At 45.0% G+C, this 25,810-nt stretch overlaps 2 protein-coding genes across 2 annotated transcripts in view; both read left to right on the plus strand.

Annotated features, from left to right (window-relative positions):
• Positions 1 to 25,810, plus strand: part of GCNT2 (glucosaminyl (N-acetyl) transferase 2 (I blood group)) — a 95,726-nt gene that overhangs the window by 33,107 nt on the left and 36,809 nt on the right. The window lies entirely within an intron of this gene.
• On the plus strand, positions 705 to 25,507 carry LOC131834516 (N-acetyllactosaminide beta-1,6-N-acetylglucosaminyl-transferase-like). Its single transcript, XM_059179238.1, has 2 exons — positions 705 to 2,277; positions 24,787 to 25,507. The coding sequence occupies exons 1-2, from the start codon at positions 1,362 to 1,364 to the stop codon at positions 25,014 to 25,016; spliced, it is 1,146 nt and encodes a 381-aa protein (XP_059035221.1). The 5' UTR covers positions 705 to 1,361; the 3' UTR covers positions 25,017 to 25,507.

The following is a 25,810-nucleotide window of genomic DNA, read 5'->3' on the forward strand; positions in this document are numbered from 1 at the left end:
AGTGGGTTAAAGCCTCTGCTTTCGGCTCAGGTCATGATCTGAAGGTCCTGAGATGGAGCCCCACATTGGGCTCTCTGCTTGGTGGGGAGCCGGCTTCCTCCTCTCTCTCTGCCTGCCTCTCTGCCTACTTGTGATCTATGTCTGTCAAATAGATAAATAAAATCTTTAAAAAAAAAAAAGTCATCTTAAATAAAATACATTAATCTATATTTAAAAAAAAAAAGCAGCTGGCAGAAAAGTGAGGGGTTGAAGATAAGAAGCTCTGAAGTCAAAGGGCTTGATACCCTTTACAGGTCGGTGAGGGGAAACATGGTTCCTTTCCTAGAAGGTCAATAAGCCTGACTGCGAAGGTTCATCGCACTTCTCTAAGTATTGATGATGTTCTCTTGGTGTTTAAGACCTGTGTACTCCCCCTTCCCTCAATCAGACCATCGCTTGTGGCCAGAATTCAAGTTTTTTCCAGGGAAACTTTAAATCCTTATGTAAATCAGGGGATGTAGCTTGAGACTAGCTCATGTGACCCTAGCATTCTGTGACGAGCACCTTCATAGATGCCATAAAGGGAAGAGAGGAGCTCGCACCTGATCTCAAAGTCACAGGGAGCCTGCATTGTCAGGTCCCCTAGGACTGGGTGCCCTGTAATCTCTTGTTTTTGTAAAGGCTAGGGCGGGGCCGAAAGCATTACAAAGGAGCCTGGATGGATGCTGTTGTTTTGTTCTTTTAGATCTTATCTCTTCAGTCCCTTTTGTCATTAGAGCATGTTTTTCATGAAAGTATTTGAGCATGGAGGCCGCATTACATGCTGTGGATTGTACTGGAAGAGCAGAGGAGCCAGGTGATAGCCAGGGGTAGCCAGAGGGGATCGCGCCGCAGCCCGCCAATGACTAGCAGGAAACAGCCCGCCTGCCAGAACGCATTATTTCAACTTTGGCTTTCAGGGCGCTAATTCCCTGAATGGCAATAACAAGGGGGCGGGAGGGAGAAACACGTGGGAACGGAAAGAAAAGATATTTGAGAAGCTAAATCTGAGGGGGAAAGGAGTTGCCAGGAGTTTTGGGGGCGAGCAGATGCAGGCAGGGAGGCAGAGGAGGGGAAAAGGCTGGGCTTCGGGAACCTGCTGCTGGGCTTTAGACAAAGGCGGTTTGAGAGGCAGAGAACGAGGCGGGACCAGTTGCTAATATCAGCACGGGACGGAGCCAGCCAGCTGGACTCCCGGCAGGAAACGGACTCAATTCCCAGCGTCTCCTTTGGGCTGGGAATGACTGGAGTATGTACCAAACTAAGAACTCAGAGGAAAAAGTAAGTTTGGGGAAGGACTTCCAGATTCTGCCCGTCTTTGCAATCTTGCTCCCCTGTGAGGCATGCCTCCGATGCGTTACCTCTTTATAGTTTCTGTTTCTTGCGTGATCATTTTTATTGTGTTCTACGTGTTCAGTTTTGGGGGAGAGCAAAACTTCCAGAGACCGAATAATTCAGACACTTTGATCCTGACTCAGGTTTGCACATCCTTCATCAAAGGCAAAACGCCCTTCCTGTGGAGAAACAAACTGATAATGTACGAGATGTCTTCTTGCAAGGACTACCTGATCCAAAGCCACTACATCACGGCCCCTTTATCCAAGGAAGAAGCTGAATTTCCTTTGGCATATATTATGGTCATCCATCACCATTTCAATACCTTTGCAAGGCTCTTCAGAGCTATTTACATGCCCCAGAATGTCTACTGCGTTCATGTGGATGAAAAGGCGACCATTGAATTCAAAGAGTCAGTAGAGCAATTACTGAGCTGCTTCCCAAATGCTTTCCTGGCCTCCAAGATGGAGCCGGTTGTCTATGGGGGGATCTCCAGGCTCCAGGCTGACCTGAACTGCCTCAAAGACCTCGCGTTGTCCAAGGTGCCCTGGAAGTACGCCATCAACACGTGTGGGCAAGACTTCCCCCTGAAGACCAACAAGGAGATCGTTCAGTATCTGAAAGGCTTTAAAGGGAAAAACATCACCCCGGGGGTGCTGCCCCCAGCTCACGCCATTGGACGGACTAAGTTCGTCCACCGGGAGCACCTGGGCAAAGAACTTTCCTATGTGATCAGAACCACAGCGCTCAAGCCCCCTCCTCCCCATAACCTCACCATTTACTTTGGGTCTGCCTATGTCGCTCTGTCAAGAGAATTCACCGACTTTGTCCTCCGTGACCCGCGGGCTGTTGACTTGCTTCACTGGTCCAAAGACACTTTCAGCCCCGATGAGCATTTCTGGGTGACGCTGAATCGGATCCCAGGTATGTGTGTTTCTCGTGCCGGCAGCGTGTTGTACTTGGAAAGGCTTCTCAAGAGCCGGCTCCTTTTTTGTACACGTAGAAGATGAAAAGTGAAATCCATAGCTCTCCCTCTAATCTTTCCCATGTGCAGAACCATGGCCTAGCATGGTCCAGTAAGACCTTTCCGGGCTATGTCATGTGCTTTTGTGGTCATTTTAGTAAACTTTTACCGCGATAGGTATTCCTGTTCTCGGACCGCTGTGGTGTTCTTGCTTTCCTCCAGATTTGTCAGACTCATTCTTAACCTGGAGTCTTTGCCTCAGCCGTTCTCCTTCCTACCCCCAGACCTGCACAGGCTCCTGGTCAACCGGAAGTCACAGCTCCCAGAGGCTGGGTTGACCTCCCCATCCTGTTCTTCTTTCAAAGGAATTTGGAATAATCTTTATTCTTTTTTTTTTTTTTTAAATTTGGAATGATCATATTTACTTATTTGCATGGGTTTGTTCTTGGCCTTCTCTGTATCATTAGCTCCATGACGCTGGGGTCATTTTCTATCTTGTTAACTGCAACATCGTCAATGCTTAGAACACACAGTAAATGGTCAATAAATTTGATAAATGATTGTGTGATGAAAAGAATGAATGAATGACCCAGCATAAGGCTTTATACCATAGTTGCCTCCCTTAGACCCAGTGAGTTGAGCAGTATTTGGACTCACGCATAGACTATATCACATGTGTAGAGCTTTTTTGTTTTGTTTTGTTTTTTAACATTTTACTTCAGATCAGTAATGAGATTCTAGGAGCAGCTCCTTCTTCTCTCATCAAAACATTTCTACCTTTACTAATGGACCAGATCAATTATTTTTAAAAACTACATAAACCACGATAGAATTTCTTCTGAAGGAAATCGCATGCTTTGGACTCAATGAAAAATACAAAATGGATCTCTGATGAACTCAACAGCATTATTATAGCAAGAGAAAAGCAATCATTGTTCTAGTTTTGGGGGACTGCCAACTTGGAAACACTGGTAGGTGCACTCAGGCTGCAGGGCAGGGCCTGCTGGGCGATAAACATGCCAGCATTCTCTGGAAAATACCATGTTTGGTCTCCGAATCCCAGGGCGACTGGCCTGGTGAATAAGGTTTGCTCTTGTACTGGGAGCTCAGGCTCTCCTGACCTCCCTCTCAGTCTGGCCCCCATCTTTTCATCTCTTGTCTGCTGTTCAATCATTGGCATGTAATTTGGGAGCATTAGATATGTCGAGGCTGATTTTCACAAATAAATATGTAGCCCCTTTCTCTTCTCACTATTCCCTTTCGATTTATAAAAAGTTGGTACTACATATGGGGTTCCCTACATATGGTTTGAGATGAGGGCATTTTATTCGCTTAACAAAAGCTGTAATCATAACTTTTTAAAGAAGAAAAACGTGCATTTGGGCTGGTGTTAAATGTCCGTGGTTACTGTGGCAGGTGTACAATCAGTCTTCTCAATGTCAAATCAATAGAAGAAAACCAAGGGAAAAAAGAATCTTTCACACACACACACACCCTTTTTTTCTTCTTCCCTTTAGTCCCCTTCTTCTCCTTTCCAGCCATAGTCAAATAGACAAGATGGGAGACCAAGGTGGTTATGCAGATAAACCCAGGAGAGGAAACCATTTTTGCTATAGATTTGTAGTGTGGTAGGCTCGCTGGCTTCCGCCCTCTCGGAGTCACTGTATCACTCCATGTAAATCACATAACCTCTTGGGACCTCTAATCTCCCCAACTACCAAATGAGGGCCCAGATAAGAAGACCCCCTTTGGTTCTACCTGTGCCTTTCCTCGCAGAAAACACAATGCCCAGCACCCCATAAACACCTGGCACGTGACTGTGAGGAATTTGTAGGAAGGTAGAAGTGCTGGTGAGTCTGGATTCTCGGTTGCCCATTAGCCTTGGCGAATGCACTGCATTTCCTTTGGAGGCAAGAGCTCCACCACGAGCATCCTTCATGAGAAAGTCGAGCGCATCCCAGGATCAGTAATCCTTCAGGTCTGATTCTGCAAGGGATGCGTTTCAGGATAACATGACGTCTCCTGCGGCTTTGCCTCCTTCCTTTCTTGGATGCTGGATGGCATCCTGGTTCAGGGAGAAAGCAGAAGGATATCCTGCTTGTAGGTGGGGTCTTCCTGAATTACAAGTTATTTTTAAAAAAAACCAAATCACCAAATACTCTGGCCGATGTTTGATGTCTCCGTCTTCAAAGGCAATGTAAAATCCAGTCACACAGTCAATTAACTCCCAGGTTTTAAGAGTGAGCATTCCTTATGACTTAAGCTTTAGTGTGTGGATCTGGTTCTTTGTTATCAGACAACTTGCAATGATAGCAGCTCTTTTGGTTTTCAATGTCACGTGCAAAGAGGAATCATCCTTAAGCAAGTACAATTTTGACATCAATTTTGCAAAACGTGCAAGTACAGATAGTGTTGTTCCTTTCTTCGCTCAGAAGTTCCTTCCTTTCTTCCCCCTACCATCCTAAATTAATGTGGTTGTTAGAAAGACCATGCAAGGGTGCCCCAGTTTCCCCAAATCACCCATCAAAGTAATAGGACCAAGAAAATGACTAATTCCCTCTAATGAGGTGACATCAGAAAACTAAGTGAAAATTGTTTGAAGTTGGTGAGATTCAATGGAAAGTATCATAGAGGTGTCCCCGAATTACATAGCTTCATGGCTTTTTTAATTATTTTCCATGTTCTCTTTCTAGTGAGAAAATGATTTCTCTCTTGGTTTTCAACGCTTCGGCTTTTCCATTCTGCATTAGAATTAGAAATGGTATCGAAACGGGCCTGAAAGAGTCCCTTGGGGAAAGAGACCCCAGTCTCGAATCCTTCAGGGGAGGCCCGGCAGAGGGGCTTTCGTTCCACTCTGTGCGGCTCTTTTACAGAGAGACTGTCTAGACCTCTCCCTTCTGGCCACATTCCCAAAGGAAAGCCTCCAGGAGCACAGATTTCAACACTTCTCTGACCGACACTACAAAACACCAGGTTCTGGTCATTCTTATAGCACTGTGTTTGGCCTACCTGCCCCAGGGTGGAAAGCCAGAGGTCATTTAGATTTTTGCTTTAAATCTAGTGAAATTGATTAGGATCTGCAGAAACAGCTGTTGTGCTTGTTTTTTGCAAGTCCCTTCCTGTGGCTGAATTTTCTTCTTCTTCTTCTTTTTTTTTTAAAGATTTTATTTATTTATCTGATAGAGATCACAAGTAGGCAGAGGTAGGCAGAGAGAGAGAGGGAAGCAGGCTCCCCACCGAGCAGAGAGCCCAATGAGGGGCTCGATGCCAGGACCCCGAGACCACAACCAGAGCCGAAGGCAAAGGCCCAACCCACTGAGCCACCCAGGCGCCCTGAATTGTATTCTGATCCTGCTTCAGGAGCGGTCCATCTCCAATGGAAAGGCAAAGCTGTTACTTTTTTTTCCCCCAGCTGCTTTTTTTTTTTTAATCCCCCACAGACTGTGTAAGTTTGTTCTTTTGAATTTTTGCTCTTGCATGACTCTGACCTTTCTCATGCTATGAGGTTTTTCTTCCATAAGAATGTTTTCATTTGCCTCTCTTCCTTTTTTCCATTTTGTATACATTTTTTTTCTCAGAGCCCCTTCTTCAAATAAATAATCTCAACCTCAGAAGTGACCACATGATCACATTTCCGCATTTTTCAAATCTAAAAATAGCGTGTTTCCTACTTTGATTTATTTTGCTTCTTTAACTTCGAGTTGTATTTATATGTGCGCATTCTTTGGGAGTGTGCTCTGACTCCTGAAGTGGTAAATGGCAGAAACACAACTCAGTTGCTGAAATAGAAACCAGAACCCACTGGGTCACAGAATTGAGATGCTCAAAGGGCTTCAAATAAAGCTGGATTGAGAGTGGAAACATATATTCAGGACTCCTTGCCAGATGGTCTCTGGGGATAAAAAACTTTTTGTGTTTGCCCAGAGCTAAAGGGAGGTCCTAGGTATGGGACTCTCAGTGCTACCATCAGGAAAGTCCCAGTGAACTGGGAGGAGCTGGTGACCTTGTCTCTTTCCTTCTCTCTATCTATGTTGGCGCCGTTCAGACAGGTTCTCCCCACAGGGCGTCAGAGAAGACGCCAGGTACACAGTTCTGACAGCTGGCCGCCCTAGGGGACAAGAAGATCTTTTTGCTGAGAGTCCCAGAAGCAGTGTAAGGGAGTCCTCAGATTGGTCCTGCTTGGTTCAAATCCCTGTGCCTAACCAAACTGGGGCAGAGGTGGGGGGGTGGGGGGCGGTGAAGAATGTTGACAGCCTTTCTTGGGTCTCTTTCCCAAGGGGCAGGCTACGGTGGAAGGTGGTTCCTTAGGGTGACACTGGTCAGACCACAGCAAAATGGCTCCTTGTCCTAAGGGCAAAGAGTTTATGAGCATCTCCACCTGGTACCGGAAGGACAAGACTTAGCCGAGATACAAAACTTTAAGCCCTTGAGCAATTGTAATTAGGAGAATATGAATTAAGTTACTTTTGTGGGAGTGGAGTGAGCTCAATAAGCATATCCCTTCTGCCTCATAAAAGCATATTTTTTTACGATTTTATTTTGGGGCTCGAACGTGGGGCTTGAACCCACAACCCCAAGATCAAGAGTCACATGCTCGAAGCACCTGTCTGGCTCAGTCGGTTAAGTGTCTGCCTTCAGCTCAGGTCATGACCTCGGGCTCCTGGGATCGAGTCCTGCATGCCCCCCAACCCTTGCTCAGCAGGGGGTCTGCTTCTCCCTCTGCCCCTCCCCACCCTGCTTGTGCTCCCCCCCAAAAAATAAAAATAAAATAATATGTTATATATGAATATAAAATTAATATAAAATAAAATGTTTAAAAAATAATAAAAGGGTCACATGCTCAACTGACTTGAGCCAGCCAGGCACCTTCCATAAAAACATTTTTAATAATGTTCCTTTGTTATGTTGAGAGAGTACTTATTTTGCAAAAGTACTTACGCATGATTTTTAATCCTTATAAGACCCCTATAAAAGGACTACCATTTCCATTTTGCAGATAAGAAACGTGCAGACTAAAATATGTGACTTGTCCAAAGACAAATATTTCCTATACCTAGCAAGAAGTAAGAATAAAAAGAAGGAGAAGTAGACTTGTTATGTATTTAGATTAAATTGTACCTACTTCGATGAATTCTTCCCTTAATTATTGCAAAACCTGCAAGTGGTCCGAAGATGGAACTTAGCTCATTGTAGGTCTTGTGAAGTCTGCGGGATGGTTAGATGGTTGGACCCGCCAGACCGTAAAAGTGTTCTCTCTTGTTACTTATGTCATCTGGATAGTTAGCCCATTTTCTCGGCTTTTTTGTGTGAGTGGGATGCACAGGAAAAATGAGGGGACTATTTACTGAACATCGCCTTATCTTAGTTTAATCTTCTCAAGAATCTTGTCTGGTCAGCCCTTAAGCCCACATTTTACCAACAAGAAGATGGAATCAGAAAGGTTGAGTAAGGCGTCTTGGGAGCAAGTAGAAGGCACAGCAAAAGAGGGAGTGGCTACAATGAGAACCTCAAATCCTGCCCACTCAGACCTCAGCCCACACCCTCTCACCTTGCTGTGCCCTTGAATCCCACACTGTCCTCTCTTACCTCCGCCCCATGGGCTGGATTCCCCTTCTCTGGGCAGTTCTCACTGTCCCATCCCTGTGGATCTAGTTTTCCCTGGAGCTTGGGTTCCAAGACATACAGGGACCCAGGTTGGAATCCTAACTTCCCCACCTCCAGCCACATGGCATGATATTTATAAAAATGGGTCAGCTTTGAGTAGTAGAGCAAAGTATTGAAAGCATGCAACCTGTAGCCAAATGGCCTGGATCTGAATCCCCGCTTTGCCAGTTACTGAATTTGGAGGCCTCAGTTTTCCCATCTATAAAATGGGGAAAGTATATGAGGCTTAAATGAACTGGACTAGTGCCCAGCATCTATTTTAAGTACTAATTTTTTATTATTGTTATGTCTTCACCTATAAAATTTATATTCACTTAATAAATATTTGTTGGTCACCTAGATACTATGCTGGGTATTAGGATATTGTAGCGAGTGAGACAGAGAAGCCCCCTAGCCTCGTGGAGTATATGTTCTATTCATGGAACATAGACAAGAATAAGCAGACAGATAAGATCATTACAGATTTATAGCGAGTGCTATGAAGGAAGGACAAGCTGATCCAGAAAGGGACCTGCTTAAAATGGGGCAGGGCGGGGAAGCCTTCCTGGGGAAAGGAGTCCATGAGCTGCTTCTCCTAAATGAGAACGAGCCAGCCATGCTCTTGGGAAAAAGGTGCCAGGCAGAGCAGCCCGGGCTTGCAAAGGTCCTGGGGGGAGCAGGGGATCTGGGTGTTTGTGAGCCAGAAAAGCAGCCACATGAGTCACGGTGAGGGCTGGAGTTGGCATGAGATGGGCCAAGCCCTCGTGTGACGGCCACGGGGATGACACGACCTGGCACCACCTTCCTAGGGTTACTGGCAGAAAAAGCGAGATGATGAGTACAAGTTCTTGGCATGGCGCTGGATACAGACTAAACAGTCAGTAAATGGAATCTGGCTGCCTGCCCCCTCTCCGCCTCTGGGGCTGCTATCTGTGTCCCCTCGTCTCTCTCCTACAACAGTCTCGTTTCTTTCTAACTACAGCTGACCCACGAACGACACAGGTTTGAACCATGTGGGCCCACTGACACATGGACTTTTTACAATCCAGTGCTGTAAACATCTTTTCTCTTCCTTATGATTTTCTTGATGACATTTTCTTTTGTCTGGGTGACTTTAGTGTTGGGATAGAGGGTATGATGCATCTCAGATGCAAGATATGTGTTGACTGGTTGCCATTGGTAAGGCTTCCAGTCACCAAGTTATAAGGAGTTAAGTTTTGGGAGAGTCTAAAGTTAGATGTGGATTTTCTCCTGCACAAGGGGTGGGCACCCTTAACCCCTGCATTGTTCAGGGGTCAATTGTATTTTCCCTGACTCCATTTTCCACCAGCTCCAACCTATTCTCCATAGTGACAGGATGACCTTTGCAAAAATTGATCATGCAATCATTTCTCTCCCTTGAGGACCTTCAGCAGATCCCCATAACCTCCAACATAACATCCCAGCCCTTCACTGGGCACAGGGCACTCTTAGCCTTTCTGGCACCTTCTCTTGCTATGTACCCCATCCCAAGGGGTGTAGTCCCCAGCTCTTCGAGATGACTTGTGAGTCCCAAATGTGCCATTCCTACTCTATTGCAAAACCTGCAAGTGGTCCGAAGATGGAACTTAGCTCATTGTAGGTCTTGTGAAGTCTGTGGGATGGTTAGATGGCTGGACCCTCCGGACTGTAAGAGTGTTCTCTCTTATTACTTACGTCATCTGGATAGTTAGCCCATTTTCCTGGAACTCAGGCATTTTCGTGCGAATGGGATGCACAGGAACTGTATTTTCCAGGATGTATATTTCCAGGATCCTCTGGACTTTTCCTCCCTCTCCCTCATTTGACTGACATGTGCTTTTCTTTTAAGATTCAGCTTACAGTCACTCTAAAAAGACTTTTGTGATTCTCACTCCCATGGACTCACTCCTCCTGTACCATACTGTACTATTAATAGCCTTGGAATGCCGTGTCTGTGTTCCCAGTGGTCTTCTAGACTGAGCGTCAAACGTAGAACCTGCACCTGCTAATTTTGTTTTTGTTTTGTTTTGTTTTTTAATACCTAGTGCAACCCCTGGTATCTGAGCAGCGCTCAATACAATGGAGTCTCAATTTCTATTCATTTAACTTGCACAAACTCACACCTATACGCATGCATGCGTGTGTAAATTTAAATGATTTTGCCCATGCCACCCTGCCCTCTGTTCCACCCAGTTTGGGGTTTAGAGTGAGCTTAAGCTGGATTCTGCTTATTCCCATGGTGGGTCTTGGTTCCCATGACTCCCAAGTGTTAAAGATACCATGTGTATCTCATAAGAGAGCTCCTCAGATCCAGCCAACTTCCTCATCTGGTGCTTGTTAGAAGAAACCGCCATCTGCACTGAGATTGAAGGGAAAATCGGTCATGCTGGAATCGCGGAGACTCCCTGTCATCTTAATGTGGCACATTCCCAAGGGATTTCTCCAGAGGAATTTTGACTGTATGTTGTTTCCCCTTTATAAACTGACTTTGCAACCTACACTCCCTGTAGGATGCATATCTTTCTCTCAGTGTGTCTTGAGTTTATTGACTGGCCAGCAATCAGGAAACTCTGAACAGGAATTCAGATTGTTTCAGGGCTAAGCTAGTGTTCTCTCTCCCCGCTGGAGTGAATGTACAGAATCATTCTTCTCTGGAAGTCATTTTTAGGGGCACCTGGGTGGCTCAGTCGGTTAGCGTCTGCCTTCAGCTCAGGTCATGATCCCAGGGTGCTAGGATGGAGTAAAATGTCAGGCTCCCTGCTCAGTGGGGAGTCTGCTTCTCCCACTCCCTCTCTCCTTCCCCCTGCTTCTCCCACCATGCTCTCTCTCTCTCTCTCTCAAATAAATAAAATAAGTAAATAATAAAAGTCATTTTTACTTAGAAAAGCAATAGAGTAAGAGCCACAAAGAGATCATTATCAAAGACTAAAGCCGGTGGTCTTTGAACAGTACTTTGTTGTGGAAATTTTTTTTCTTGAGGACTATCTAGTTTTATTTATTGATTTATTTTTAATTCCATATTACAAATCTATTGATTTATTTTTAATTACAGTTACAAATTACATATTTGAGGAGGTACATTATCTTTTTAAGTTTTATTTAAATTCTAGTGGGTTAGCCTACAGTGTTACGTTAGTTTCAGGTGTACAATATAGTGATTCAACACTTCCGTACACCACCCGGTTCTCATCACAAGTGCCCTCCTTAATCCCCTTCCCCTGTTTCATCCACCCCCCCCCCCCAACTTCCCTCTGGTAACCATCTGTTTGTTCTCTAGAGTTAAGAGTCTGTTTCTTGGTTTTGCCTCTCCCTCTCTCTCTCTGTCTGTCTTTTTCCACTTTGCTCATTTGTTTTGTTTCTTAAATTCTACCTATGAGAGAAATCATATGGTATTTGTCTTCCTCTGATTTATTCTCCTAACATAATACTCTCTAACTCCATCCATGCCATTGCAAATGGCAAGATTTTATTCTTTTTATGGCTGACTAATATTCCATCATATATAGGTACTACATCTTCTCTGTCCATGCATCAGTCAGTGGACACTTGGGCTATTTGCATGATCTGGCACTTGTAGATTATGCTGCTATAAATATCAGGGTGCATGTACCCACACTGAAATAGTATTTTTGTATTCTTTGGGTAAAGACCTAGCAGTGCAATTGCTGGGTCAGAGGGCAGTTCTATTTTTAACTTTTTCAGCTATGATTCCAACATTATGTCAAGGCTGTCATGTTGCCAAATGGGTTAAAGGTCATTGCTTTTAGAATCCCTCTGTAAAAAACTCATATTTAGAGGGATAATTTTGTTCTGGTCTTACTCCTGGTTATTGACTATTGAGTTGAGAGTTGGTTAATGGTTGATTTTATAGTCACTCTTCTCAGAGAAATTCAGAATTAGGGACCTTGGAATTTTCAGTCAGCATCCCCCTGGAGTCTTGCTTTTTTGGCTCTTAATGTTCTCTTTCCCTTGGTGATTCTAATTTATGTCTACAGCTCATCACTGCTTGGGTACTGATGAGTCATTACCCTGCTTCGTGTTCCCCAGGTCCTCTCACACACTTCTCCCTATCTCTTGGATATCTTTTCCTGAGGCTCCCAGGGACATGCTCCGCCTTCTACCTCCCTACTCCCCACAGACCCACTTCTCAGAATCTCCGTGACTGCCACTACTTTTCTCTCCAGTTAGCCAATGGCTTCCTGCCCCCCTATCTAATCAGCACATTCTGTACATTCTGTCTGGGATGGTTTCTAGTGAGTTATCACCCTCCCTGTTCCCATCACTACCGCTCTAACTCCAGCCCATCCTACCACTCTAACAGATTGTTAAACCCGCCCAAGTGCACTCTCCAGCCCAGGTCTCTCTCTTCAGACCATTCTAACACTCTTGACATATTTTTTTAATGAAGGCATGCCTCTAAGAATAGCTTCTCAATCCCAAATGCTTTAAGGAGTTCCGAGAGCTTATTGAATTACTCTGTATAAACATCTCAACATGGCATGTTGGGTATCAGCATATTCCTGGTAAATATCACCTCATTATCACAATACCACCTCACTGTCAATCCCCACGGATGCTTTCCCAGAAAAAAAAACAGTGTGCCTCGTGTTCCTGCCTTTGGCACTTTTCTTGTTCAGGTCATTCTCTCTACATGGGCCATTCTCCTCCACCTCTCACGTTTAAATAATGGTTTTAATATGTCCGTATCCAATGACTTGTCATTTAGGAAGCCTTCCCTGATTTTTTTTTTTCAACCATACACTTTGTAAACCTTTTCGTAACTCTTTTATGTCATTCTATAATCTTCTCTACATTATAATCATGAATGTGAATCTCATATTACTCTGACTGAACTGTATAATCTCTCTTGGGGTCTTTTATATTTTGGGCAGCCAGACATAGTGAGCATCCAGAGGGATAAGAATAGTTACTGGGAAAAAAAAAGAATAGTTACTGAATTGGGGCCCCTGGATGGCTCAGTCGGTTAAGCCACTGCCTTTAGCTCAAGTCATGATCCCAGGGTCCTGGGATCGAGCCCCACATGGGGCTCCCTGCTCAGTGGGGAGCCTTCTTCTCCCTCTCCCACTGCGCCTCTACCTGCTTGTGTTCTCTCACTTTCTCTGTCAAATAAATAAAATCTTAAAAAAAAAAAAAAAAGAATAGTTACTGAATTGATTTAAATGGAAATAATTTTTTTATTCAAGTATAATTAACATCCAGTGTCATATTAGTTTCATGTGTACAATATAACAATTTAACAATTCTATCCAGGGGCACCACCTGGGTGGCTCAGTGGGTTAAGCCTCTGCCTTCCGCTCAGGTCATGATCTCAGGGTCCTGGGATCGAGCCCCACATCGGACTCTCTGCTCAGCAGGAAGACTGCTTCCTCCTCTCTCTCTGCCTGCCTCTCTGCCTACTTGTGATCTCTGTCAAATAAATAAAATCTTTAAACAAATAAACAAGCAAAAACAATTCTATCCATTGCTCAGTGCTCATCAAGGTAAGTGTACTCTTAATCCCCTTTATCTAATAACACCCCCACCAAACATTCCCAGTTTTTTCTCTGTATTTAATTAAGAGTCTGAGTTTTTATTTGTCTCTTTTTTCTTTGTATTTTTTTTTCTTAATTTCCACTTGTGTGTGAAAGCTTATGGTATCTGTGTTTCTCTAGCTCACTCATTTCCCTTAGCATTATACCCTGAAGGTCCACCCATACTGTCACAAATGGCAAGATTTCATTCATTCAGTTGGCTGAGAATATCCCATTGTGTATATATACCACATCTTTATCCATTCATCTATAGATGGACACTTGGGTTACATCTGTATGTTGGTTATTGTAAATAATGCTGGAATAAACATAAGGGTGCATTTGTCTTTTTGAATTACTGTTTTTGTTTTCTTTGAGTAAATACCCAGTGTGGAATTACTGGATAATATGATAATTCTAATTTAATTCTTTTGAGGAACCTCCATACTGTTTTCCACAGTGGCTGCACCAGCTTGCATTCCCACCAACAGTGCACGAGGGTTCCCTTTCTCCACAGCCTTGCCAACACTTATTTCTGGTGTTTTTTATTTTAGCCATAGTGATAGGTGTGAGGTGCTAGCTATCCCATTGTGGTTTTGATTTGTATTTCCCTGATGATGAGTGATGTTGGGCTTCTTCTCATGTGTCTGTTGTTCATCTGTATTTTTTTCTTTGGATAAATGTCTATTCATTTCCTCTGCCCATTTTTTAATTGGATTAGGGTATTTTTGGTGTTCAGTTTACATGTTCTTTGTTTACTTGGGATATTAACTCTTAACAGATCATTTGCAAATATCTTCTCCCACTCAGTAGGCTGTCTTTTGCTGCTTTCCTGCGCTGTGCCAGATTATTTTGGTGCTGTCCCATTCGATCAAGTTTGCTTGCTTCCCTTGTTGGAGGAGATGTAGCTAGAGGAAAAAAAAAAATGTTTCTACAGCTGATGTCAAAGAAGTTACTCTATATCTTTTATTCTAGGAATGTTACCATTTCAGGTCTCACATTTAGGTCGATAACGCATTTTGAGTTTATTTTTGTATCTGGTGTAAGAAAGCCAGTTTCTTTCTTTTGCGTGCAGCTATCCAGTATTCCTCACTGCTTGTTGAAGAGACTGCCTTTCCCCCCATTGTATATTATTGCCTTCTTAGCCATGGATTAATTGACCATATAAGTGTGGGCTTATTTCTGGGCTCTCTATTCTGTTCCATTGATCTATGTGTCTGTTTTGTGCCAGTACCATACCGTGTTGTTTACTACAGCTTTGTAGTATATCTTAAAATCCAGGATTGTGATACCTCCAGTATTGTTCTTCCTAAATGGAAATAATTTTTAATACACCGCTCCTCCCTGCCACTCGGTCAGCTGCAAATCATCATTGCCTCACCCTCCACCCCCATCATCATCATCATCTCACACACACACACACACACACACACACACCCTAGATTCCTTTGTCACATTCTGAGAGATCAACTTAAGATAGCATTTTCTAGCCATGCTCAGCCTCTCTGGGACACTTCCTGAAGTCCTTTCTGCTCCCGGTCAACAGCAGTGGGACTGTTCTCTCTCCTTCAGTTTTTCCAAAGCATCTTGCTCACCTTGGGAATGCTTTGAAATGCCAAGCTTATTTTGGGAACAGCATGGGCTCAAGCCAGACTGTGTTTCACTCAGAGCTAGCTCTGCCAGCTCTGAGTTTACCAAACTGGTGCCTTATTCTGCACCAAAGAAGTAAAAAGAACAGCCCAACAGTAGAGGCCCCTGCCTCAAAGACCAGATCTGGGCTTTCATAAAGCTGCTTTAAAAAAATTAAAAAAAGATTTATTTATTTGAGAGAGAGCGAGAGAGCACACAGTGGGGAGGGGCAGAGAGAGTCTTAAGCAGAGTCCTGGCTAAATGTGGAGCCCAATGCAGGGCTCAATCCCTAGACCCTGAGATCAAAACCTGAGCCAAAACCAAGGGTTGAACAATCAATGGACTGTGCCACCCGCGCACCCCATAAGGCTGCTTCTTTCATGGAAAAAACTCATCAAGAAAGTGATCTTGCTAAGACTTTGGGTGATTTTTTTTTTTTCCTCTGAGACTCAGAGTAGACTGTTTGCAATCTTAGAAAGTTACATCCAAAACAGTACATGTATTAGTTACTTTCCCAACTTAACTATTTCTTGATGTGATTTCTCAATGCCTGAACTACATACCAGCCTGTCTTTCTCTCATGCTCTGACCTGCAGAGTATATGACATTCTTTCTCGAGACGCTTTTGGACAAAGCCATGAGTAGCAGCTTTTCCCCCATATTTATCCCATATCTATATTAGTGTCCCCCAGAATATATTTATCCCGTATCTATATCAGTGCCATGTTTTCAGAGAACAGATGGATGATACTTATTCCCCCATAATCTTTCTTTTCAGCCAGATTTGAAAGATAAGAACATAATTGTGAACATTTTTCAGAATAAAGCTGTCATTTTTTATATAGATCTATTTATTTATTTAAGAGAGAGAGCGCACGTGTGTGCATGTGCAGGGGAGGGGCAGGAGGGAGAGAGAGAGAGAATCTCTAACAGACTCCTCACTGAGCATGGAGCCCAGTGCAGGGCTTGATCCCACCATCCCAAGATCATGACCTGAGCCAAAACAAAGAGTTGGACACTCAATGGACTGAGCCACACAGGCACCCCAAAACTTCCTTTTTTAAAAAAATTAAGTAAGCTAAAGATACTCAGATCATCCCAATGCAGTTAGCTTCCTGCCATCCTAAGTCCCCTCTTCTAGACACTTCCTTTCCCCCCCACCCATTTCCTTAGCCCAGTCCTCACAGGATTCCGTCTTCATGAAAATCTCTAATTCTGTCTTCAAGTCAGAGCTCCTTGGGGGTCTGCAAAAGGAAGGCCCTCCTGCTCAGGTCTCCAAATGCTCTCCCCCATCTGACCTGAAAACTGCCTAGCTTAGACCCTGAAATCCTGGTTAGGTCTCTGGTGGCCTCCTGGAGGGGTTGCACACCCCCTTCTGGTTTCCTCCTCTCCCAGGACTTTGGTCTGTCTGAGCTAACTGCCCTCCACCCACCTCCAAGACTTCTTGATTATATCACGGGTCAGTTATCCTACCACATTTTGGACTTTCCCCCGACACTTACTGAATCTAAACAAAATTTCCCAGTGCAGTTTTCCTGTAAAAACAGCCTCCTCTTTATTCTGGGCAGAATTTAGAATAATCACAGCATTTAGAGCCGAAGGAAGCCTGAGGGAGCTTCTACTTGTACAGTCCTAAGTTTGTACAAATTTGGAAATTGAGAGTCAGAGAGCTCAAATGGCTGGCTGATTCTGCTGCTCTGCAAATAAGTGAACATTTTCTGGCTTTATTGCCCATTTATTGCAAACGTTAAAATAAGTGTTTCCATTCTTAAGACCCCCTGTTTTTCTGTTAGTCTCATCGTAACAGAAGACCTCTCAAGTCACACGGGATGTGGAGGGGTGCGGGACTTCAGAATCCGTTAACACTATAATAACAGTTATTTTCTTTTTGGGTTCTCCCTTCATTATGTAGGTTGTTATTAAGACATTCTTATATCCACTGGGGAACATCCGTGTAGACAGAACAATTTATGTGTGTTCTTTTTGGTTCACTGTGAAGCTGTCCCACAGACACTAATCGTTTTGTTACCATTCCTCAGTGTTAAGGGATATGTTGGGAAGGGTTATGTAGTTTTTATGGATTACAGTTTGGAGATTTTTGATGGTCTGCGTGCTCTCCTACACAGATAAATGGCTTAAACATTTCTTTCCCTTCCATGCTGATCAGTTATTTTTGAGGGACAGGGCACATGCAAGCTCACAAGAAGGGGGAGGGGCAGAGGGAAAGAATCTCCAGCAGACTCCCCACTGAAGGGAGGAACCCAATGCGAGACTCAGTCTCACCACCCTGAGATCATGACCTGAGCTGAAATCAACTGAGACACCCAGGTGCCCCTGGTATTTTTTCTTTAACCTTTCTTTTTTCTTGCTTTCCTCTTCCCCACCCCCACCTTTAGGGAGCGAGAGAAAGAAAGAAAGAGAGAGGAGGGGCAGAGGGGAAGAGAATCTCCATCAGGCCCCACGCCCTGCACAGGGCAGGGTGGGGGGTGGGGGGTGGAGGGGGCCTTGATCTCACAACCCTGAGATTATGACCTGAGCTGAAATCAAAAGTCAGACCCTTAACCAACTGGACCACCCAGATGCCCCACACACTGATCAGTTACTGAATACTCTTCCAACAAATATCTCTCAGCTGTGAGTGGGCAGGACTGCTGTTGTCTGGGGTCACCAGTTCATCCTGGTGTGCTCAGGACTTCCCCAGTTTTGGTTCTGAAAATCCCACATCCCCAGAAATCCCTCCATCCTGGGCAAACTGGGACAGATGGTTACCCTAAGCACTGTCCCAACACATTCCTGCTCACTCCCCAAAGCCCAGGTGGGTCATCTCAGGGTCAAGAATGAGCACCCTAGGTATTCCTGTTCCGTAGAACAACACTGATCAATAAACTGGAAACAAGTTACAATCAAACCACTTAGTAAGGCAGGTTCCATCATACTGAAGACTTGTTGAAGGGTAGTCATTGAAACTTACTACTGGTCACGAGGGCCCTAACCAAAGCAGACTGGGACCAAGCCTACTCTATTTATAACAATTTTTCCATTGTTTTTGAGGAGAAAGGATAAAGCTGAAGGAAGTCATTTAAAAGGATACATTGGTACATGTAAAATTGGAATCTGAACCCGCCTTAACCAGTGGGAGAATCAAATGCAAAGATCTTCGAAGAAATGCAAACACAGGACATATCTTGGAGACAAACTTGTTCCAGCATTTTAATGTCTAGCAAAGAAGTGTCTGCTTTTTGGGATGGATCCAAGCCCTCTGCCCTAATAAACTGTCTAAACTCAAGTTAATGACAGGTTCTGTGGGAAAGAAGCTAGTAGGACAGTGGATTGAATAAACTGAACAAGAGTCAAGAATTTAATAGGGCTATTAAAAGTAGAAGTTGGAGGGAGCCACTCTATTTTAGCCTATCTCTATTTTAAGACTGTTTTGTTTCCACTTATTGAAAATGTTCAACAGATAAGGAATATCTTCAAGATAGAGTTCTGTGGCAGCTGCTGAAAGATAAAATACTGTTTCTTGATGGAAGTACCATCCCCTTGCAATGTCAGTTGCATGTTCAAAACTGTGGAGGTGGAGGAGTTGGGAGGTGGTTGGTGTCAGAAGGGTGTCAGAAGACTGTCTCAGATCTGGATAGACCTTGGACATGGAAGTTCTCATCATGAATCTTCAATCTTTTCTTCTCAAAGGAGACCTTGCACAGAAAAACAGTCACCTATTCTGTTCCTTGAAATTTAACAGAATACAACCAAAGATAAAAATTTCTGTTTCTGTTTTGTATTTGGCTTTCACTTTTGTTTCTGTTTGGGCAATTAGAATTAAATCTGGGCAGTTCACCTCAGAAGGGAGAGAACTTTGCTTTCCGAAGAATACTACTTCTAGGGAAGTAGGAAAAGGCTTGTGACCCCAGAAGAATGTGGTGGTGGTGTGTGGCATAGTGGGAGAACATGCAGAAGAAGTCTTTTTAGCCAGATTTACTTTCCACCACTTGGATAAAAAAAGATTACTCCTTTTTTAAAAATTGGGAAACTAAGACAAAGTGATCTCAAGAGACCTTTTCAGGGTCACGTAGTAAGCAACAGAGCCTTGATTTTTTTTTTTTTTTTTTAAGATTTATTTGTGTATTGGGACGCCTGGGTGGCTCAGTTGGTTAAGCAGCTGCCTTCGGCTCAGGTCATGATCCCAGGGTCCTGGGATCGAGTCCCACATCGGGCTCCTTGCTTGGCAGGGAGCCTGCTTCTCCCTCTGCCTCTGCCTGCCTCTTGATCTGCCTGTGCTCGCTTGCTCTCTCTCCGTCTCTTACAAATAAATAAATAAATAATCTTTAAAAAAAAAAAAGATTTATTTGTGTATTAGAGAGAGAGAGAGAGAGCACAAGTGGAAGGGGCAGAGGGAAAGGGAGAGAGAATCACAAGCAGGTGCCACACTGAGCGTGGTGCCAGATGTGCGGCTCGATCTCATGACGCTGAGATCAGGATGTGAGCTAAACCAAGAGTTGTTGCTTAATGGACTGGGCCATGCAGGTGCCACCCTTTCTCAAACCCTGCTCCAGAGCCTTAGTCTTCCCCACCATGCTGTGTGTTTGTCTCCATCATAACCTTTCTGTGGGATGCCCCAGCAGGCTGGCACTCTAAGAGGTAACCACTTGGATGTGGTTTGGAAAAACAGGCTAAAGAGGCTGCAGTTGGGAATGAAGGGTCGCTGCCCCACCCTGAGTCAGGAGAACAGGGCAGAAGAGGCCCATGCCGCCCATGGTAATAGTGGCCTTGAGGGCTCCTGCCTGTCTCAGGCTCTTTTAGGTGGCAGAATGACCCCTCAAGCACAGATGTTCTGCTTCACTAAACGTACCTGGGCCGTGGATGGGACTGGTAGTTTCCTAGGTGAGACAAGTTTGCCAACAGAGAGAGGACTTAGATGTGTTGAGTCATTCTTACGTGCATTCTTATTCTTATGTTGAGTCATTCAATGTGCATTGTTCTAAGCTCTTTTTATGTCCTGACCTGTTTAAAACTCTTTAGAACCTAGGGCACCTTGATGGTTCAGTCAGTTAAGCCTCTGCCTTTGGCTCAGGTCATGATTCCAAGATCCTGGGATGGAGCCGGGCATCAGGCTCCTCGCCGAGCTGGGAACCTGCTTCTCCTACCCCCTTTATGGCTCTGCCTGCTTGTGCATAGGTACTCTCTCTCTCTGTTGAATAAATAAATAAAATCTTAAAATAGATAAATAGATAAATCTGTCTAGAACCCTATGGGGTCAGTCTTTTCTTAGCATCTCCATTTTCTAGAAGAAAGAGGGATACTGAGGCATGTAATCCAGTGCCCCGCGCTCTAACCCGGATGGTGTATGTAAGCAGTTTCATGCAAGTAAAAGGATGACCAACATCACTGTTTGCCCTCATTTCACGTTTCTTTATCTGCAAAGATACAGAAACTCTAGGTGATTGCAAAGACTCCAGTAATGCAAAATGAGGATCCCAGTTGCCGTCTAGAAGAGAGATCAGCAAACTACCTACAACCCCTGGGCTAAATCTGACCCATTTCTCTACCTTCCACGAACTAAGAGTGACTTTACATTTCTAAATGATTGGGAAAAAAAATCAAAAGAAGACGACTTGGTGACATGGAAATTATATGAACTTCAGATATCAGTGTCCATAGATGAAAATTTAGTAAGACACAGGCCCGGGCATTTGGGTGGCTCAGTGGGTTAAGCCTCTGCCTTTGGCTCAGGTCCTGATCTTGGGATCCTGGGATGGAGCCCCATATCGGGCTCTCTGCTCAGCAGGGAGTCTGCTTCCCCTGCTCTCTCCGCCTGCCTCTGCCTACTTGTGATCTCTGTCTCTGTCAAATAAATAAAAATAAAATCTTAAAAAAAAAAAAAAAAAAGACACAGGCCGGTATTGTTATGGCTGTTGTCATGCTGGGGAAGCAGCACTCAGTGGTTGCATCAGAGACCAAAAGTCCCACATGCCTAAAGTATTTACTATGTGGCGCTTTATAGAAAAAAATGCTGATACCTGATATAGGATCGTGTGGTCAGCGCAATTGTCTAATACTTTCAGAGAAACATTTTTGTCATAATGGGGAGTTTATTAAGTAACCAAAAGCCTCCCACTTTGTACAGGAAATGGTAAATTTAAAAAAAGATTCTGAGGGCGCCTGGGTGGCTCAGTGGGTTAAAGCCTCTGCCTTCGGCTCAGGTCATGATCCCAGGGTCCTGGGATCCAGCCCCACATCAGGCTCTCTGCTCCATGGGGAGCCTATTTCCTCCTTTCTCTCTCTCTGCCTGCCTCTCTGCCTACTTGTGATCTCTGTCAAGTAAATAAATAAAATCTTAAAAAAAGAAAAGGATTCTGAATAAACATTTCACAAGTGACTTTTTATTTTTTTAAAGATATTATTTATTTATTTGAGAGAGAGCGAGAGGGAGCTCAAGCAGAGGGAGACAGAGGGAGAGGGAGAAGCAGACCCCCACTGAGCAAGGAGCCCGACATGGGACTTGATTCCAGGACCCTGAGATCATGACCTGAGCTGAAGGCAGACACTTAACCCACTGAGCCACCCAGGCGCCCCCAATAGATGACTTTTTAAATAGCATCTGAAGCGTGTATGCATAAGACAAGTACATTTATATTCTTGTTATGTTATTCCTAAATGTTAGCACTCTGCTTGTTTTCCAGGTCTGGTTGGCCCAATGTTTGCAGTGATCTTTACAGTTGTCAAGCCCTTTCACAGTGACATGGACTTAGTTGATAATTTAAAAATGCTGGAGGTCCTTACCGACAGTAATAAAATGGTCACCCAGCTGTATGAAAGCCAGCCATCCTTCCATTGAATGATCGTGCACTGCTCTGCTCCCGTAGTTTTTCTGGAACCTTCCACTTCATCCTCTGCCCATCACCTCTTGCTGACAATAGGGTGTCCCAATCCCCCAGGGCCACCTCCCTCTTTTAATCCGTGACTTCTTATCTGTTCAGTTCTGAGTCATGTTACGATTGTGTCGTGGAAACTAAGAGTCCAATAGGCTAAGTCTCAAGAGAGATTCAAAGTACATGACCTTCAATGCTTAAAGCAAAGATGATACACTGGCATTCTTAGGGCCAAATGCAATCTCTGGGGGCGTAAATGTATGCATACACTTGTGTCTTACAAATGTGATAGTGACTCGGTAACATTTAAAGGGTTTGGGATTTTTTTATATATATAAAACTCAGCTTTCTCACTTCTCTTAAAATACCTGAGGAGCTGGCATCCTGGCCCTGTGACCAGCATGGTGTTAATAGCCGGTGCTGAGAGGGAGCTGCTTTCTTTAAGTAGGACCCAGGCTCTTCCCTGTGGTCGCCACTCTTCCTCTATGTCCATGACCCCTTGGCCAAGTGTTTGCTGCCACTCATGAACATACCAGCCCGATCTTTCCCTTCCTCCACCAGTTTCACTTCCTTCTTACATTTGCCATCCTCAACATGTTCCAGTGTGTGAGTCCAGTCCACAGCCTTGTGGTCGTTGTTCTGGTTGCTGGGAGATCTTGTTTGCTTTCTGGGTCTCCCGTGCAGCCCAAGTGTTTCAGGTTGCCAGACTGACAGCGATAGGTGTACCCTTGGCGGAGATGAAGGGATCGATCCATCAGAAAGCATTGCCTTGATTCGGTAGCAAAAGTTAAGCTAGGAGGAGTGATCTGTGGTCAAGGAGAACTATGAGCACTTGGAAAGGAGTCCAGCCCAAATTCCTCCCCTGCCCCTGTGACCACTGCACCAGCATTTGCAGTTACCTCTCAGGGCCCAGCTGGAGTGGACACAGAGCTCCTAGAATGTTCATGAGAACTAAAGGACTGTAAGGGGGGGGGGGAGTTCCCACCGTGTTCTCAGAAAGCCCCAGAGAGCACCACCTTTTGCTCTTACATTGAGCTAAGCTGATGGTGTGTGGCAAGTGGCTGTCCAGTGCTGTCCCCTTGTTGGTGATGTTAAAGATGATCCCGGGACCAGGAGAGGCAGGGATTGGGATACCAAATGATGACACGTGGTGACAGTTTTCAGTATGTGAAGCCAGCTAGAATGAACAGAGCAGATATAACGTACTGGTTGGAAGTTACTAGCTCAGCCAGCCAGCGATCTGCTAGAAGAAAATGCCTGTTCGGCTGCCACAGATACCAAGCAAAACAAACCTACCCGCTGGGCTAAGCGCTTAGCAGGCATCCCATTTTCATGTCTGGTTGTTCATCTACACAACTGTAAGCAAGGCAGGACAGACCACAGAAGGGTTTCTGGGGGAACTGGTGTTTTGAACTGTAAATCACCTTGCACCACTCCCCACCCCATGTGCAATCTGCTTTGACTAAATCCTGATTAAAGATTGGTTGGGTTTGTTTTGGGTGGGCATTCCAGCGGCGCTCCCGCTTGTGGGGCCAAGGCTCGGGGCACAAAGAGGGAAGAACCCACAGAACCTGTGAGGAGAGAGAGCCCTGGGCCTCCCCTCTCTCCCCTTTGGCACTTCCCCTCCTGCTCTCCACAAGTCTGGCCAAGGATGTATTTTGCAGAAAAGGGTGTAGTTCTAACTAGAATGAGGGGAAGTGAAGGCATCCAAATGGACCATTCCATTCTTCCCTTCCTCAAGCAGTATTTCTGCTTTTTGTCTGGGCCAAAGGGGGCTAGGGATGGGGAAGGAAAAGAGTGGGAACAAAGTCAACCCGGTAGAAAGCCTTAACAGGATAAATGTATCTCTTTTCTATTATTATGAACGGAAGTCAAAATATCAGGTCATTCACCTGGTGAGAAATGTTGGCTGTTTTTCAAAAGAGAAGTGACAATAGTAATTAGTAATGCGTATTGAACACACAGGATCATACGCCCAAACCCCAAACAGAAGTCATCTCGGTTACGCGAGAAACGGGAATCGCTATGATTTTATTTTATTTTTTTTTCCATCTCACAGATGAAGAACCCAGAGCTAAGAGAGGTTAAGTAACTTTACCCTGGTCTTGCAGCTGGTCACTGACCAGCAGGGATTAGAAGCCAAATAGACTGGCTTCAGCATCTAGACAAGGGCGCTGCAGAGTGAAGGTTTCTGGCTTCTGTCCAGCTGAATGGCCTTGGGAAAAAATATTCTTCTTGGCTCCCATTTCCTCATCTGTAAAAGAAAGGGTCATGTTAGATGATCTTTGAGTCTGTTTCTAAATCGATATCCATCATCTCCAGGCCGCTGTTGTCATTCATTAGCTCTGTGGATTAGAGTAATCCACTTTTACGTGAAAGAGAAAGGCGGGGCTCTCTGGGGCTTTCTGAGAACATGGTGGAAACTCCCCCCCCCCCCCCCCCCCCCCCCCCCCGCTTACAGTCCCGTAGTTCTCATGAACATTCTAGGAACTCTGTGTCCACCCCAGCTGGGCCCTGAGAGGTAACCGCGAATGCTGGTGCGGTGGTTACAGGGGCAGGGGAGGAATCCCGGCCGGACTCCTTTCCAAGTGCTCATAGAGTAAGAGCGGTGTGGGATAGGAAGGGGGCAGGGAGTGCTGCATTATACCCCGCTTTCGGGCGGGGTACCTGCCCGACACCTGCTCCAACAGCCACCTGGTGCCCAGACAGTTAGGATGGTTAGGTGACTGCGGGCTGAGAAGGGACCAGGCCACTTTTAGCTACCCCTGTGGCTGCCACCATTGATTTTCTTTTGTAGCTGCTGGAGTTGCTTCCCCCAGGAGCGTCTTACCACCCTCCTATGTCTCCAGCGCCCTCCACATTTGCCAAGTGCTCCAGCCACCCTCACAGGTGAGCTATGACAAACAAGCCCTCTGTAATGTGACCAGACCTGCTGGGCTTCCCTTCCTGCCTCCCCTGAATTACACTGACTGGTACTTCCAGGAATTTTGCAGCAACCCCGAAGCCTTTGTTTTTTCTTCAGAGTGAGGAAGTAGGAGAAGAGGGGGCTGGGTGGGAAGGAGACTTCTTTGGTTTGTATGAAATGACCTCAGATCTGAAGATGTCAGACTTTTTGAAAGACTACTGGCGAGTGACTCCACACACTGGAGATAGCCACTGTGTCAAGAGTTCACGTTATCTGAAGCTCTGTGTGAAAGGGGAACCAACTTTCTGGGAACAATGACTATCACCTTTCCCTTGGGTGGTGCAAACTGAAAGGTGTGTTTATTTCATTTATGTCAGCCACACTGACCCTTTAACGTTACAAGTCACTGCTAGTTTCCTTCTGCCCTCATCCCATACTCCAAGAGTGTAATTCTTTTTTTCCCCCTTCCCATAGCCTACACACACCTGTATATGCTACGTAACACGATCGGACTGTCTGATTTAACCCAGGAACACCCACCTGGCCACAGGCTCTTGTCGCCGTTGACAGTCTTCTGCTAATGCCTAGTACAAGTGCATGTTTTTTCTTACCTGTGTCTGTGTGCCCAGAGGTAGAAATAACACTGAAATGCAAAAGAGGGAAGACGAATAAAGCCGAGGGGGCAGAAGTCCTAAATGTTGTGCTTTTGCAAGGGCTGCTAGCAGGTTGCCGGGGCGAAGCAGAAAAAGACGCTCTTCACTCGAAAAGGCGAGGAGAGAGCGGGCGAAGAGCAGGGAGGTGGGAGCGGAGTACCGGGCACGGAAGGCGGGCGGGGCGCAGCGAGGGAAACTCAGCCCCCGTGGAAAGTCCATTCCAGAACGCAATTTGCTATATCCGCCACTTGCATTTCGCATGC

This window comes from Mustela lutreola, chromosome 6, assembly GCF_030435805.1.
Source record: "Mustela lutreola isolate mMusLut2 chromosome 6, mMusLut2.pri, whole genome shotgun sequence".
Lineage (NCBI taxonomy): Eukaryota > Metazoa > Chordata > Mammalia > Carnivora > Mustelidae > Mustela > Mustela lutreola.

What these genes read in the sequence shown, in the direction of transcription:
- LOC131834516 (XM_059179238.1), top strand. Translation starts at nt 1,362, where the DNA reads ATGCCTCCGATGCGTTACCTCTTTATAGTTTCTGTTTCTTGCGTGATC. An exon ending in GACGCTGAATCGGATCCCAG is followed by an intron (nt 2,278 to 24,786) that starts GTATGTGTGTTT and finishes TTTCTTTTGTAG; the next exon opens with CTGCTGGAGTTGCTTCCCCC.